The sequence below is a fragment of the Scyliorhinus torazame genome, chromosome 3, assembly GCF_047496885.1.
Source record: "Scyliorhinus torazame isolate Kashiwa2021f chromosome 3, sScyTor2.1, whole genome shotgun sequence".
Classification (NCBI taxonomy): domain Eukaryota; kingdom Metazoa; phylum Chordata; class Chondrichthyes; order Carcharhiniformes; family Scyliorhinidae; genus Scyliorhinus; species Scyliorhinus torazame.
The window spans coordinates 266,190,814-266,207,707 of NC_092709.1; the positions used below are offsets into that span (position 1 = coordinate 266,190,814).

The 16,894-nt window shown below is 47.3% G+C and overlaps 1 protein-coding gene across 3 annotated transcripts in view; it reads right to left on the bottom strand.

Annotated features, from left to right (window-relative positions):
* The window catches only part of zfr (zinc finger RNA binding protein), a 157,426-nt gene that overhangs the window by 104,553 nt on the left and 35,979 nt on the right, over positions 1-16,894 (bottom strand). For all 3 annotated transcript variants that reach the window (XM_072497212.1, XM_072497211.1, XM_072497213.1), the window contains exons 4-6: positions 13,287-13,578; positions 10,978-11,101; positions 9,705-9,923 (exon numbers count right to left, since the gene is read on the bottom strand). In XM_072497212.1, the coding sequence (XP_072353313.1) occupies positions 9,705-9,923; positions 10,978-11,101; positions 13,287-13,578 (635 nt within the window). The remainder of the gene's footprint in view (positions 1-9,704; positions 9,924-10,977; positions 11,102-13,286; positions 13,579-16,894) is intronic.

Sequence of the window (16,894 nt, forward strand, 5' to 3'; positions counted from 1 at the left end):
TTCGATTCCCGTACCAGCCTCCCCGAACAGGCGGCGGAATGTGGCAACTAGGGGCTTTTCACAGTAACTTCATTGAAGCCTACTCGTGACAATAAGCGATTTTCATTTCATTTTTTCATTTAGAGACTTGTGGGAGGAAACCGGAGCACCCAGAGGAAATCCACGCAGACTTGGGGAGAATATGCACAGACAGTAACGCAAGCCAGGAATTGAACCCAGGTCCCTGGTGCTGTGAAGCAACCGTGCTAACCACTGTGGCTTAAGCCTAAGTAGCACAAGGCCTCTTATTCCCCCCAAACGCATGTGCGCCACAGGTGGTTAGCAAAATGACCACCTGCCGTTTGTTTACGGTGATGTTTTCACCCGGAAGTAGTAACAGTGCTAACGACTGTACTACCGTAACATGCTTTTCATTTCTTCACATTTCATCTCAACAAATACCACTATAAATCAATAAAACGCATTAATACATCCCCCCATTGGCCTGAAAACAGAGAGTCTTGCTATTGTTCAAATAGTACCAAAGTTATACTTTTACTCTATCATTTAAGTGACCCTCTTTGCCCAGGAGCCAGTCCAAAGATATTCACAGCTCCCAAAGTCTTGCTTCCTTTTCCAGCCAGTTAACTTCTAACCCTTTTGACAAAGTCATCCAGATTCAAAACGTTAGCCCCTTTCTCTCTCTCTACAGATGCTGTCAGACCTGCTGAGATTGTCCAATATTTTCAGATTTTGTTTCAGATTCCAGCATCCGCAATAATTTGCTTTTAGCTTTTAACTTCTAACTCCCAATTGACTTGCACTGCGTAAGAGTTACTCTGGAAATTCAAACCATAGATAAGTATACCTTCAGCCTTGTTTAAATCCTAACGAGCCTAGTCCCTTCAATCTGACCAGGAGGACTCAGCTGCATTCTGCATGGTAAACAGTAGCGACTGGCTGCCTCAATCTCTTGTTGTGGCTCTCATTCTTGCAGATGGACCCATTTCTGTCAAGTTCAGTAATACCTTGTTAAACACAGGAGGCAGGATTCTCCATTGGCTGACGCCGGAATAGCAAAATGCGATTGAGCAGAGAATCGGTTGTGAAGCCAAAACTGTGGCGGACACCGGGCGCACGGCAGAATGCTATGCTCCAGTGTCTTGACAGTGGTGTCAATGCGTTCTACTCCGTAAGTACAATAAACACCATTGGCAGGCTTGGCCTGGTATTCTCTGGGGCCTCCGCGATGCTCCGCCTGGGGTATTACCGACGGCGAGGTTCACTTGTGGTTTCAAAAATCGGGAAACAGGCGCCGTGGCCAATGAAGGAGAGAGAGGAAATGGGACATGCAAAGAGCACGGGTGCATGCACCATGTTAACATGTCTGCCTTTCACCCCTGCAGACAATGCACTTTGGAATTCAACCAGAAATGGTGGCCTTCATCCTGGTCACCGCAACCCTCGGGAATGCACTGAGGCTGTACGAGCTGGGGTTGCTCGAGGAGCTGCAGCAGCGGAACCTGCCCCAGAGGAACGGTGAGGATGGACAGCCAGCCGCCCAACAGGTCGAGGAGGAGGAGATGGAAAGGAGGCGCCGCATGAGGTACAGTCAAGTGTACATGCACGCCCGTTATTTGAGGACCTGCCGGACCAGGCATGCCGTCGAAGACTCTGGCTGGGCAGGTGTACAATGCAACATATCTGCCAGATCATGGAGCACCCAGCACCGGGGGGAGGACACTCACTCCCAGTGGCCAAAGTGACCATCTCGCTGAACCTTTACGGTACGGGGTCCTTCCAGGCGCCGAGTGGTTACCTGTCTGGAATCGCTCAGACCTCGGTTCACAGGTGCAACAATACCATCACAGAGGCCCTATTTTCCTGGACGGCACAATACATCAAACACAATGTGGACCGGACCCACCGGATACCTGGGCATCGGGGTTCACATCCATTGCAGAGATGCCCCAGGTCCAGGGAGTGATCGACAGGAGGCATGTCGCCCTATGAGTGCCTGCACATGACAGGCTGGTCGGGCGGGATGGTAGCAGTGCTTAGCACTGTTGCTTCACAGCGCCAGGGTCCCAGGTTCGATTCCCGCTTGGGTCACTGTGCGGAGCCTGCACGTTCTCCCCGTAGCGGTGTCGATTTCCTCCGGGTGCTCCGGTTTCCTCCCACAAGTCCCGAAAGACGTGCTGTTAGGTGAATTGGACATTCTGAATTCTCTCTCCGTGTAACCCGAACAGGCGCCGGAATGTGGCAACTAGGGGCTTTTCACAGTAACTTCATTGCAGTGTTAATGTAAGCCTACTTGTGGCAATAAAGATTATTCACAAACCAAAAGGGGTACCACTTGATGAACGCGCAGCTGGTGCGTGACCATCAGCTGTACATCACGCACATCTGCGCCTGATGCCTAGGCAGTGTGCGCAATGCCTTCATCCTGGCAGGTTCCGGACCTCTTTTCAGGCACGCCCCCAACTGAGCAGTTGGTTCCTGGGCGACAGGGGTTATCCACTGCGATTGTGGCTGATGGCACCTAGCCGGTGGCCAGGAACCGATGTGGAGAACCGCTACGACAACCCACCTTGCAGCGACCAGGCACGTGATCGAGGGGTGCTTCGGCATCCTGAAGATGCGTTTCAGGTGCAGGTGCCTTGACCACTCTGGAGGGGCCCTAGAAAAGTCACCCAGTGTGGCGTGCTGCGTCCTCCACAACATCACACAGCAGAGGGGCAACATGCAGGAGGAGGATGAATGCCAGGCCTGGTCCTACGAGGAGGATGCGGGGGAGGATGCAGGGGAGGATGCGGGGGAGGGTGAAAATGGGCAGGACATGGGGCCTGGTAAGGCAGAGGGCCACATAAGCAAAATACTGCAAAGTTGAATCCTGTTATTTCAACTTTAGACGTCACAAAATCACAATGCTTTTTCTGCAGAAGTAAAAGAAACTTGGACCCACATCTGATGCAGACACCGTAATCAAATCAGTATTCTATTTTGAAAATAAAGATGGCACAATGGAAGATGATACAGCTTGAATTTTCCATAGCACTGTGGTCCCAACTTCAGCAATGCTGCTGCTCTGAGAAACCAATGTGCAGAGATAAAGACGAGGTGTTGGGCGTCTTGAAAAATATTAACGTGGATAAGTCCCCAGGGCCTGATGGGATCTATCCCAGAATACTGAAGGAAGCAAGAAAGGAAATTGCTGAGGCCTGGCCTTGACAGAAATCTTTGGATCCTCACTGTCTTCAGGTGATGTCCCGGAGGACTGGAGAATAGCCAATGTTGTTCCTCTGTTTAAGAAGGGTAGCAAGGATAATCCAGGGAACTACAGGCCGGTGAGCCTTACTTCAGTGGTAGGGAAATTACTGGAGAGAATTCTTCGAGACAGGATCTCCTCCCATTTGGAAGCAAATGGACATATTAGTGAGAGGCAGCATGGTTTTGTGAAGGGGAGGTCGTGTCCCACTAACTTGATAGAGTTTTTCGAGGAGGTCACAAAGATGATTGATGCAGGGAGAGCAGTGGATGTTGTCTATATGGACTTCAGTAAGGACTTTGACAAGGTCCCTCAGACTGGTACAAAAAGTGAAGTCACACGGGATCAGAGGTGAGCTGGCAAGATGGATACAGAACTGGCTAGGTCACAGAAAGCAGAGAGTAGCAATGGAAGGGTGCTTTTCTGATTGGAGGGCTGTGACTAGTGGTGTTCCACAGGGATCAGTGCTGGGACCTTTGCTGTTCGTAGTATATATAAATGATTTGGAGGAAAATGTAACTGGTCTGATTAGTAAGTTTGCGGACGACACAAAGATTGGTGGAATTGTGGATAGCAATGAGGACTGTCAGAGGATACAGCAGGATATAGATCGTTTGGAGACTTGGGCGGCGAGATGGCAGATAGAGTTTAATTCGGACAAATGTGAGGTGATGCATTTTTGAAGGTCTAATACAGGTAGGGAATATACTGTGAATGGTAGAACCCTCAAGAGTATTGACAGTCAGAGCGATCTTGGTGTACAGGTCCACAGGTCACTGAAAGGGGCAACACAGATGGAGAAGGTAGTCAAGAAGACATACGGCATGCTTGCCTTCATTGGCCAGGGCATTGAGTATATAAATTGGCAAGTCATGTTGCAGCTGTATAGAACCTTAGTTAGGCCACACTTGGGAGTATAGTGTTCAATTCTGGTCGCCACACTACCAGAAGGATGTGGAGGCTTCAGAGAGGGTGCAGAAGAGATTTACCAGGATGTTGCCTGGTATGGAGGGCATTAGCTGTGAGGAGAGGTTGAATAAACTTGGTTTGTCTCACTGGAACAAAGAAGGTTGAGGGGTGACCTGATAGAGGTCTACAAAATTAGGAGTGGCATAGACAGAGACTTTTTCCCAAGTTAGAGGGGTCAATTACTAGGGGGCATAGGTTTTAGGCGAGAGGGGCAAGGTTTAGAGTAGATGTACGAGGCAAGTTTTTTACGCAGAGGGTAGTGGGTGCCTGGAACTCGCTGCCGGAGGAGGTGGTGGAAGCAGGGACGATAGTGACGTTTAAAGGGCATCTTGACAAATACATGAATAGGATGGGAATAGAGGGATACGGACCCCGAAGTGTAGAAGATTTTAGTTTAGACGGGCAGCATGGTCAGCGCAGGCTTGGAGGGCCGAAGGGCCTGTTCTTGTGCTGTACCTTTCTTTGCTCTTTTGTTATGGGCCACGGTTTAGAGAACCCCAAAAAGTGTTTCATGGAGTTCACCTGACCAACAACTTTTAATAGATTGTGGTATGGGGAGCACACGGCCCACTCTACAGGTGTGGTACAGCAGAAATGGAAAAGTATTTTTTAAAGCAAAACAATGTTTATTCTATGAACTCGAGTTAACCTTTTTAAAACATACAGTGAACATCTTAGCAACCATCAATTCAAATACAACCCCCAAAGAATACAACACTAAGTAATGCTTAATAACTTCCCAAACAACATCCAGAAGACCCAAGAAACACCTTTTAACAGAAGCACATTAGGTTTACATTCACTGAGCACATATATAATTCTGAATTCACCAAACAATCAAGAGATAGTCTTTTGATGGCAGAGAGAACAGCAGTACACCTGCTTTGTCTGGCTTCAGCTCCAACACTGAAAACGAAACTAAAACACACCCTGCAGCAAACATCCTAAAACAAAAGTAAAAACCTGACAGATAGCCCAGCTCCACCCACTCTGACATCACTGCAGTAGTAAACACACATTTCTTCTTTATTTTTTTATAAATGTTTTTATTCAAGATTTTTCCATAATTTTTTACAAAAGACTACAATAGAAAATATAATGCAAAGGCAAAACACTGTGCCACCTAAACCCCCTAACCAACTAAGAATTTAATAAACAAAAACAAAAGGGAAGTAGGGCATCTGCCCCTTACAAATAAAATGAGACCCCCCCCCACACACACCCCGGGTTGCTACTGCTGCTGACCTTCACCTAACGCTCCGCGTGAAAGTCAAGGAACGGTTGCCTCCGCCTGGAGAACCCCTGCTCAGACCCTCGCAAGGCAAACTTTATCTTCTCCAACCTGAGAAACCCCGCCATGTCATTGACCCAAGCCTCCACTCTTGGGGGTTTCGCGTCCCTCCACATTAACAAGAGCCTTCTCCAGGCTACCAAGGAGGCAAAGGCCAGGACTCCGGCCTATTTCGACTCCTGCACTCCCGGACCGTCCGATACCCCAAATATCGCTATCCCCCAGCTCAGTTTCACCAGAGTGTCCAAGACCTTGGACATAGCCTTTGCAAAGCCCTTCCAAAATTCCGTAAGTGCCGGGCATGTCCAGAACATATGGGCATGGTTTGCTGGGCTCCCTGAACACCTCACGCACCTGTCCTCTACCCCCAAAAAACGACTCATTCTTGCCCTTGTCATATGCGCCCGGTGCACCACTTTAAAAACTGAATCAGGCTAAGCCTGGCGCAAGATGAGGAGGAATTAACCCTGCCCAAGGCGTCAGCCCACAGGCCCTCATCCAGCTCCTCCTCCTATAGGAGCCGCATTGCAGCGGGTCCTTATCCCGCATGAGGAAAAGTGAGATCAGAGCCTGCGACATCGTTGGGGGAAGGATACCCTTTTCCTTAGCCTCGTTAAAAGTTCTCAACAACAGCGGGCCCAACACCTCCGAGAATTTCCCATAGAACTCTACGGGGAACCCATCCGGCCCCGGGGCCTTGCCCGCCTGCATACTCCCCAACCCCTTAACTAGCTCCTCCATCCCAATTGGGGCCCCAGTCCCTCTATCCACCCTTCCTCCACCTTTGGGAACCTCAGATGGTCCAGGAACTGCCTCATCCCCTCCCCACCGTCCGGGGGTTCTGACTCATACAGTTTACCATAGAAGTTGTTTATTTTAGCTGGACTCCCCATCTCTAATTCCCTCAATCTCCCTAGCCGCCTCCCTCTTCCGCAGCTAATGCACCAGCATCCGACTTGCCTTCTCCCCATACTCATACTGCTCCCTGTACCTTCCTCAACTGGGCCTCAGCCTTCCCCATGGTTAGCAAGTCAAACTCCGTCGCTCCTTCAGCAGCCCCTCCTCGGGTGATTCCGCATACCTCCTATCTACCCTCAGTATCTCCCCCACCAATCTCTCCCTCTCCGTCCTCCCTCTTTTCCCGGTGTGGGCCCTGATTGAGATCAACTCCCCCCAGACCACTGCCTTCAGCGCCCCCCAGACCACACTCACCGACACCTCCCCATTATCACTGGCCTCCACATATCTTTGGATGCACCTCCGGACCCGCCCACAGACCTCCTCGTCCGCCAGTAGTCCCATGTCCATTCGCCACAGCGGGCGTTGGCCTCTCTCCTCCCCCACCCCCAGCTCCACCCAGTGCGGGGCATCGTCCGAGATCGCAATGGCCGAATACTCCGCCCCCTCCACCCTAGAGATCAGCGCCCTGCTTAGCACAAAAAAATCTATCCGCGAGTAAGCCTTGCGTACATGGGAGGAGGAGGAAAACTCCCTCGCCCTTGACCTGGCAAATCTCCACAGATCCACTCCCCCCATCTGGTCCATGAATCCCCTCGGGACCTTGGCCGCTGCCGGCCACTTACCAGACCTAGACCGGTCCAGAGTCGGGTCCAGGACCGTATTGAAGACCCCCCCCCCATATTACCAAACTACATGACTCCAGATCCGGAATCTGACTCAGCATCCGCTTCATGAACCCCACATCGTCCCAGTTCGGAGCATACACATTCACTAGCACCAGCCAGGCACCCTGCAGCCTGCCACTCACCATAACATAACGCCACCCCTTTGTCCGTCACAATGCCCACCGCCTCAAATGCCACCCGCCTATTCACCAAGATTGCAACGCCCCTGTTCTTCGCATCCAGCAGAGTGAAAAACCTGCCCCACCCATCCCTTTCTCAGCCTGGTTTGATCCGCAATCTTCAGGTGTGTTTCCTGTATCATGGCTACGTCTGCCTTCAGCCCCTTTAAGTGCGAGAACAACTGGGCCCTCTTGACCGGCCCATTCAGGCCTCTCACGCTCCACGTGATCAGCCGGATCCCGCGTCTCCCGCACCCTCCAGTCCCCCAGGCGGAGGCTCCCCGCCCCGACTCTCCCTCGTACCATCGATTCCCCCTCAATCAGCACAGCAGCAAACCAGTCGTCCGTCTCTCCCCCCCCCCCCCCCCAAAGCAACTGCTTAACCACCCTACCCCTCCCATTGCACTCCCATAATCCAGCTGACTCATGCTGACCCCGCCTCTGCCTCCAATCCCCCTTTGGATTCCCCATTCAAATCTCCAGCCACCCCCCCCCACCTCAGTGGGGTAAAGAGAGGTCTCTCCTCCCCCCCCCCCCCCATATAAACCAATGCGGACGTCGAACACAGTACCAACTCCCGCTTCGGGTACCGCCCCCACCATTTCACGGGAAAATGCCGCGCTCCCTGCCTGGGCTGACCCCACCCCCTATGACACAGCTGCTCCCAACTACGACCTCGCCCCAATCCCCGAGGGCCCCAGGCCACGGGGCCACCCAGACCCAAGAAAATGTGGGGGAAAATCCCACCCAAACATCGCTTCATCCCCCTCACCCACAACCCTCATACTGCAAACCATTAACTCGAGTCCAACATCTCATTTTTGATGAAAGTCCATGCCTCATCCGGCGTATCAAAATAGTGGTGTCGGTCCTGGTATGTGACCCACAGCCTCGCCGGCTGCAACAGCCCGAATTTCACCCTCTTCCCGTGGAGGACCGCCTTGGCCCGATTGAATCCTGCCCACTTGTTGGCCAGCTCTGCACTCCAGTCCTGGTAAATCCGGATCCCGGTGTTCTCCCACCTGCTGCTCCGCTCCTTCTTCGCCCATCGCAGGACACTCTCCCGGTCGGTGAAGCGGTGGTACCATCCTACCATAGCTCTCGGCGGCTTGTTCGCCCTTGGCCTCCTGGCCAGGACTCTGTGCGCCCCATCCAGCTCCAGGGGCCTCGGGAAGGCCCTGACGCCCATCAGCGTACTCAGCATAGTGGCCACATACGCCCCAGCATCCGACCCCTCCATGCCTTCAGGGAGACCCAGAATCCGCAGGTTCTGCCTCATCGACTTATTCTCCAGGTCCTCCAGCTTCTCCTGCCATTTTTTGTGCAGCGCCTCGTGCGCTTCCACTCTGACCGCCAGGCCCAGAATCTCGTCTTCATTCTCAGAGGCCTTCTGCTGCACCTCCTAAAATCGCCGTCCCCTGCATCTTCTGGGTCTCCACTAACCTTTCGATCGACGCCGTCATAGGGGTCAACATCTACACCTTCAAGTCCGCAAAGCAGCTTCTCAAAAACTCCTGCTGCTCCCGAGACCACTGGGCCCACGCTGCCTGATCACCGCCCGCCGCCATCTTGTTTTTTCGCACACGGTCTCCTCTCTTCTCGAAAGCCACTTTTTTGACCGCTCCGCCCCTGGTCCACTCCATACAGTGCTGGGGGCCCCTCACTGTTTCCTTCCCACACCGGGAATCGTCGTCCAAATGCCGCTGGAGCTCCTTAAAAGGACCCAAAAGTCTGTTATCAGAGGGAGCTGCCAACCGTGCGACCTGCCAAGGCATAGCCACAACCGGAAGTCCTCAAACACCCATTTCTTAAAGGTACTCTCACATGACACTTCGTTCTTTGTTCTTTACGGGGTTCTCCAAATTTACGTGCATGTTGGGCAGCACGTTGGCGCAGTGGTGAGCACTGCTGCCTCAAGGCACCAAGGACCCGGGTTCGATCTCGGCCCTGGGTCACTGTCCGCGAGGAGTTTTCACATTCTCGCATGTCTGCGTGGGTCTCACCCCCACAACCCAAAGATGTGCAGGGTAGGTAAATTGCCCCTTAATTGGAAAATTTTAAAAAACATTTGTTTTTAAAATACAAATTCATGTGTATGAATTTAAAAATCCAAATCTCAGCTCAATACCATTCTTGTATGCCCCCCCCGTCAACTGGCTCAAATTTCCATCAAGAGAGGTTTGGAAGCAAATTACCTGCCGATGAGAGGGAAAAATATTCAGAAGGTACTTTGTGTGTGTATATGTTGCTCAATAAAGGCACAAATTAACAGATAGAAACATGGGGAAAAAGATATAACCACAACAACAAAGAAGTGGAATAGAAAGCTTTCAAGAATATTTGTATTTAGAATCCAAAGTCTATTTAAGAATTTGAAATATTTTACTCCTTACCAGTATAAGTCACAGCAGTTGAGCTGTATGTACCACTTTGAGTATAGGACGGAACCACAGTGGCAGCTGCTGCAGCAGCCGGTTGCACTGTTGTGGACACTGGGTAAACAGTAAAGGTAGTAGTTGGATTTGGTGTAGCTGGCTTAATCGCTGTGACTTGTCGAGTTTGTTGAGCTTGTGTGTATTGTGTTGCAGCTTGACTATATCCCGCCTTGGCAGCTGGAACAAAAATGTTATTTATTAACTTGAGAACAGAATTAAAAGAATGCTAACAGAAGGAAACTTGTCATAGTTCCCTTGACATTTCTAAATATCATGGTAGGTTCCAAATATATAGAGTTGAAATCTATTGTTCCAACTCAGCCACAGGATCCTTTTGCTCACCATACTTCAACAATTCAGAATTACATAGCACCTCAAATGCAACAAAAAGTCCCAAGTCACTTCAATACGACTGTTAGTTCTAAAGCAAAATCAGATACAGAATCACACAAGATTTAAGGCAGATGGCCAAAAGCTTGTTCAGATATAAAAGGAACATCTTTAAAAAATGAGAGGGGTAGAGAAGCGGAGTGATTTATGGCCTAGACTGTTGAGGGCACAGCTCCTTTGGTGGAGCCTTTAAGATAGAGATGCTCAAGAGGCCAGAATTAGATGCATGCAGGTATTTTGGTGGATTGTAGGACCGCAGATTACAGAGAGGTATGATGCACTGCTTGGAAATCTGTACTCATAAACAAGCTTTGTGTTTTTAAACCTCTTATCACGGGTCAGCAATTGGGAATAGTTTTGAAGGCTGAAGGCATCAGGATGTTTCATTTTGGAAGTGGGCGAGCAGAAGGTCAGTCAAGGGAGAGGAGGAAAGGGTCAGCACTCTTCCTGTTCCAACAGGAGTCATGTCCAATTATGTTGTCCAATTATGCTGTTCACCTTTCTACCACGTGTTATTCAGTCAATGCAGAATAAGAAACAAACTGGCATGTTAAAAGTAATAAAAGAGCATTGAAACGGGTATACCATGGTCACAATACCACTCTAATTCAGTTAGGTAAACTCAATAGCTCATTGACTGTATGCTTTCCTTTTGTACAAACAGCTTAGTGCAGACAACCTTTTCATTGACATATTGGGGTAAGATACTTAGTAATTTAGATTCAAAATCAATATATAGAACATACAGCAAACTCTACACTTAATGGTATTGCATTTGTGGACTACATACCACACCATGATTTACTTTGGTTAATATTTGCTCAACAGTTATCAGACTCACCAGCTTGATAGTAGGCTTCTGCTGCAGTCTGTTGTGGCTGAGCTGCAGCAGCAGGTTGTTGGTAGTATTGTTTGCTGTCATAGGCTATAGCTGGTGCCGTGGAACGCACATACGTATAGGTATCCTAAATTGAAAAGAATCAATTAAAATTGCTGGATAACACTTACCTTTAAGTAGGTACTGTGCCCCAGATCCATATTACTGGTAAATTTTGACTGTGTCATTACAAACATAGTGCAGAAGGAGGCCATTCGGCCCATCGAGTCTGCACCGACCCACTTAAGCCCTCACTTCCACCCTCTCCCCGTAACCCAATAACCCCTCTGAACCTTTTTGGTCAATAAGGGCAATTTATCATGGCCAATCCACCTAACCTGCACATCTTTGGACTGTGGGAGGAAACCGGAGCACCCGGGAGGAAACCCACGCAGGCTCGGGGAGAACGTGTAGACTTCGCACAGACAGTGACCCAGTGGGGAATCGAACCTGGGACCCTGGCGTTGTGAAACCACAGCGCTATCCACTTGTGCTACCGTGCTGCCCAAAAGCACAATACACGGGATCAGCTTATTTGTTGGAAAAAGACATGAAGCTTACCAAATGCACAAGTGATGTTCATTAAAGTCTTGCACAAGTCTTCATTACAAGAACTTTACAAATCAACTGCATTATACACTGAAGGTTGCTGCTCACTGAGAATTTAATGGACATGAAATATTGGGCGGAATTTAATGGAAACATTTCGAAGTTCATTTGTGGCAGGTTTTTCACGGTTCTCCACCACCATCAAACTTAAGTCACTACTTTGGGCCCTGGGGAGTTTTCCCACCAGTTTAGCCCACACTTTAGAATTCTTTTCAGCACCGGGGAGCTGAAATCAGAGATCCGGCTGCTATTTTGAAAGGGTGCCCTGATCTCCAAGTCCCCCACACACGGGCACTACCCCATACCCCTCAAGTGAGGACACCCCGCTATGTCCCTGGTGGCTCACCGTCTTCAAACCCCTCTCCCCCTACTTTCCAGAACCCCCACACGCCGTCCCTACTTACCTGCCCTGCACAACCCCCCCCCACCCCCCACCCCCCCAAGAGCCCTGACCCGTGGCAGTGTCACCCTGATATTGCCACCCAGCCACCTAGGCAATGGTGGCAGTGCCAAAGTGCCCGAGTTCCAGGTTGAGGGCCAGGGAGCCACCCTGCACTACCCCTGACCACCCAGTGGGCCTCAGGTGGGCCAAGACACCCCCGGTCACCATTCCGCCTGGTGTGGACCAGTACTGAATGGCGCCCGGCTGCAACCTCCCTGGAGAGGCTGGTCGATCCAGGGTAAGTGCACCCAAATAGGTTTAAACTGTACTTAGGCATGTGCCGTTTGGTCACACCCCTTTTGGGCATGATTCTGATGCCTCGCAGGTCTTGGGTATATCCCGCGAGGTGTAAAGGCTGCCAGGAAGCCCGCAAGAGGCTACTCCCGGTATCTACTCGTCGCATTGCACTCTCGCTGGAGCACAACGTGGCCGGTAGATTGTGTCCAAAGATTTTGAACCTGGTACACAAAATAGTCATAATAACACAGAAAACAAATATTACAGTTGAGATGTTTATGAAATAAAATAAGGTAAGCCTGAGAAGTATTAAGAATTGTCATGGGAAGTAACGTGGTCCACTCAAAATACTGGTATGCTAGTGCCAGTTCTACTTATGAAGCCATTTACCCTCCTTTCCTCAAATCTTTTCATTATTTATTTTTGAAATATTTAGCCAATTCTCCATCAAATTATTTTGCTCTCAAGTGGCAATTATGTTAAGTCATGCCTTGTACTCCTCTGCTCAAGATTTCCTATGCACCTCCTTCATTCAGCAAATGAATGTATAGCCCCTGGTTATACGTCTTCAACCAATAACAAATGATTTATCCTCCCAAACACTTTAAAGTTTAAAAGCTCATTGAATTTCCCTCCGACCCCCAACTCCCCCTTTTCTGCCTCGCCTTTGATAGAATTGTTTTTGTATCTTTGCAGTGGAACAATTGGTTTGTAATTGGATTGCATCCTGATACAACACAAACACCGATACAAAGTTATTTGATATACATACACCAAATGATAACTTATCATATGAAAATTACTACAAAACCATTAGTGACCACTATTTATCTATCATTCTTCAACCATGTGGCTTTGTTTTCCTGGAGATGTGAGAAGAAATAGTAGGAAAAGAGGGAGGCAAGCACAATAAGAAATAAATACTGTTCTAAACACGATTGATATGAGATAGGAGATCAACAACTATTTGATATTTTGGTCATACCTGATAATTTTGCGATGTGACTGGTGGAGGTGGTGGAGGAGCTTCTTGTTGCCGCTGCGTGTATCCATAATCTGCTGCAGTATGTGCTGTTTGATACCCTCCGTAGGCTGCTGTGGCAGCAGCTGCTGCTGCAGCAGCGGCAGCAGCAGCAGGAACAGGTCTGGCTGCTGTAGCAGCAGCTGCAGGAGCATAGGCTGCTGTCACAGCATGAGCAGCTACCGGGGCCTGATGGACTGTATAGCTGCCAGCTGTGGTAGGATGAGAGTATGCAATGCCCGTGGCCGGCTGTTGGCTAGTCAAAAAGATAGATACATTTTTAAGCTCTGGAAAACTGAAAAACTTTCAAACAGCTGTGCTGCAATAGGTTCATCACAAAGTTGCAATCAAATTCTTTTTAATGCAAAGACAGATATGTGGTGATGTTTAAGTGCAGAAAATTATTTTAACCAGTTCCAAAATAAATTATTTTTAAATTTACTGCATTTAGCCAGTGTACTTTGCTTTTTGTCGTTATTTTCCACAGCATTTTAGATTTTTAACTTGGAAAAACGGCAACATTTGTTGCAGTCAGAAAAAATTAAATTGTCTGTAGGAGTTTGAGCAATTAAATCTTGATGGCTTTTGGGTATAAAGTGGGGAGGGGATAATGGAGGGGTCAGATTAATCTTAATGCCACTCAAGTGAAGTGCCTTCTGACAATCATTATAAGGTATCAGATGACAATAAGTGCTTATGCAAAGAACCAGGGTGCACAGTCTTTGAACTGCTGCCATTACAAGTGACAGTGAAAGGAAGAGGTCCATTTATAGGTAAACAGTACCACTCACATATTTCTTTATAGTCTTCCTAATATGAATATGATGTGGAGATGCCGGCGTTGGACTGGGGTGAGCACAGTACGAAGTCTTACAACACCAGGTTAAAGTCCAACAGGTTTGTTTCGATGTCACTAGCTTTCGGAGCGCTGCTCCTTCCTCAGGTGAATGAAGAGGTACCTCTTCATTCACCTGAGGAAGGAGCAGCGCTCCGAAAGCTAGTGACATCGAAACAAACCTGTTGGACTTTAACCTGGTGTTGTAAGACTTTGTACTGTAATATGAATATGGCAAGGGAAGAGGGGAAAACAGGTATGAATGCCTGAAACACAAAGAATCATACTGAAATCTACAAATCAAACTGAAGTCCACGCATGTATATCTGATATGAACTGCACACTTTCCTGTTGGCCTATATCCCACTTGTGTAAATCCAAAAGGCTATCGAGCAAGTTGGCAGAGGCAAAGTTGAGGAACCCAATTGCGTGAGCAGAAATAAAACTGGAATTTAGCTAACTAAAGCCAGGCATCCACCAAACAGCACTGATAGTCCTCCTGTATGCTCAGTCAGGATTATCGTATTGCTTGCAAATTGGTTTGCATGATTACCTGAAGCAGAGGGAGAAGAATTTTGATCCAGTGATGGATCTACACATTCAGGTCCTGAGCTAGTGAGTCAATCATGACTAGTACGTGAACTACATTCAGATTTCAGATTACCAACTCAACCAGAATATTCACTCTCTTCCAAACTTCTAATTGTTCAACCACATCAACTTTTTTTTTTAAACCTCCCTTGCACATACGTTTCTCCCATCACTCCAGAAAGATAAGACATCTTTTAGTCGGATTATTGACGAGCAAGGGTTTAAAGCAGTGACATGGTAGACATCAGGAGCATTTCACAACTTATGAGAAGCACAACTTGCCACAAAATAGAACACCGTGCCAACAGCCTTCTGATCACAGCATGAAATTGCACTACACTTTCTCCTCAGCCTAGCTACGATTTGCTCTAAACCCTGCATGTATACAAACTACTGTTTTCACACCAGACAGGTTTAAATCTTCCAGCATCTGCTGTCCCAATTTCCCAATCAACTATACAACCAGCTTTCAGCTTCGTGCACATGGCAACTCATTAAAGGTCTTGCCATTAAAATCTTCTGCCATATATCAGACATACTAGTTGTCAAATTACTTAACCCAGATCCTCATACCAGGGTCTTTGACAAAGGCGTGCCTACCTCATTCACAAATGTGGTTCCAAATGGTCACATGCCACAGCAGTTCACCACCACCTCCTCAAGTGCAATTAGAGATGAGCAACAAATACTGGCGTAGCCAGCAATGCCCACATCCCAAAAATGAATCAAAATAATGTCCATCACAGAGTTTGGTCCTAGGCATGGAACATGAACCACAGAAACCTACTACTGCATACCTGGGTGACCAGAACCACAAAGAGAACTGTTTATACATGCATCACACACCACAAACCTAACCAGCATTTGAACTTTCTCATCACTGAAGGCAAGATCGAACAGAACATGCTGCCAAAGAAGTATAACCATTATCCACTAATACTCCCCAGTACTGATATTAACTGGACAAGCACGCCTGGATCTTTTTAATATACTTAAAGCAGAAAAGACCTGTGATTACAGGAGACCTAAAAAGGTCTTGTGTGAACTGCATTTCATGCTGGAGAGCTTGCCATTATGTCAGCGTTAATTAGGTTCAATTATCAGGACAATTTTAAAGAGTACTTCTGTTGGACAGTTACGGTTTTGGATCTTTTTCTCTCGTCTTGCTACATTTTAGATTATGAACGTATGGTATTGAGATCAAGTCCAGAATAAAGTGAAAACTTTTAAATTGTCATATGGGATCTATTACATCAAGACCACATTTTTTTTTTAGTTTTCAAAATTCACAGAATTTATTGCTGGAAGGAAACACACTTTGAAAGTTATAAGCAAAATGTAGTATTCAGAGGGTATGTTATGAGAAGGATGAGAGTAATTTAGATTGACTTGCTCCTAATGGTCAATTATTTTAATGTTATTTGATTTTCTTCCCTTTTTAAAAAAAAAAATCATTTTATTGGCGTTTCCAAAACTATATACATTGCATCAAGACCACATTTTATTTAGCTTCTTTAATAGGTGATCCTAACCAAAAGCATGAAAAGAAATTAATACAATTGTTATGGTATTACTTTACCGTAAGTCGTTAAACATGCTTTTCTTATACCTCAAAAGGAGCTAAATGGCTAGATCAATCTTTCTGAAGATTCAAAACCAGCTGTTAGGAATATGCCCAAAATATTAGGTGTAATAGCTATGGCTAGCTAATTGAAATGGCCTCATTATTTCATGCTCATTTTTAAAAATGACACTGCAGAAACTTGCATTTAATTTTAAAATTATCTATACTAACAGCTACAATTCAGATGGAAAATTGCATACAATTTTCATGCTCCAGGTCAGAAGCATCCAGCAATAAGAATGTCTTATTTTTCTAAAACAAAGGTCAGGTTCGTCAAAGGCTAAACATTTCAATTCCTCAATCAATAAGTTTTGATTTATGTACATTTTGAATAGTGATGTGATTTCCTTAAATTTTTTAAAATATTATTTATAGTAACGACTTGAATACAGTTCTATAGCCAAATTTGCAGAGGACACTAAATAGCTATGAGGAAATAAGAACCGTACAAATTCATTTAGATAGGTTAGAGGAGCGTGCCAAAATGTGGCAAATGGAATTTAACATCAATAAGTGTGAAGG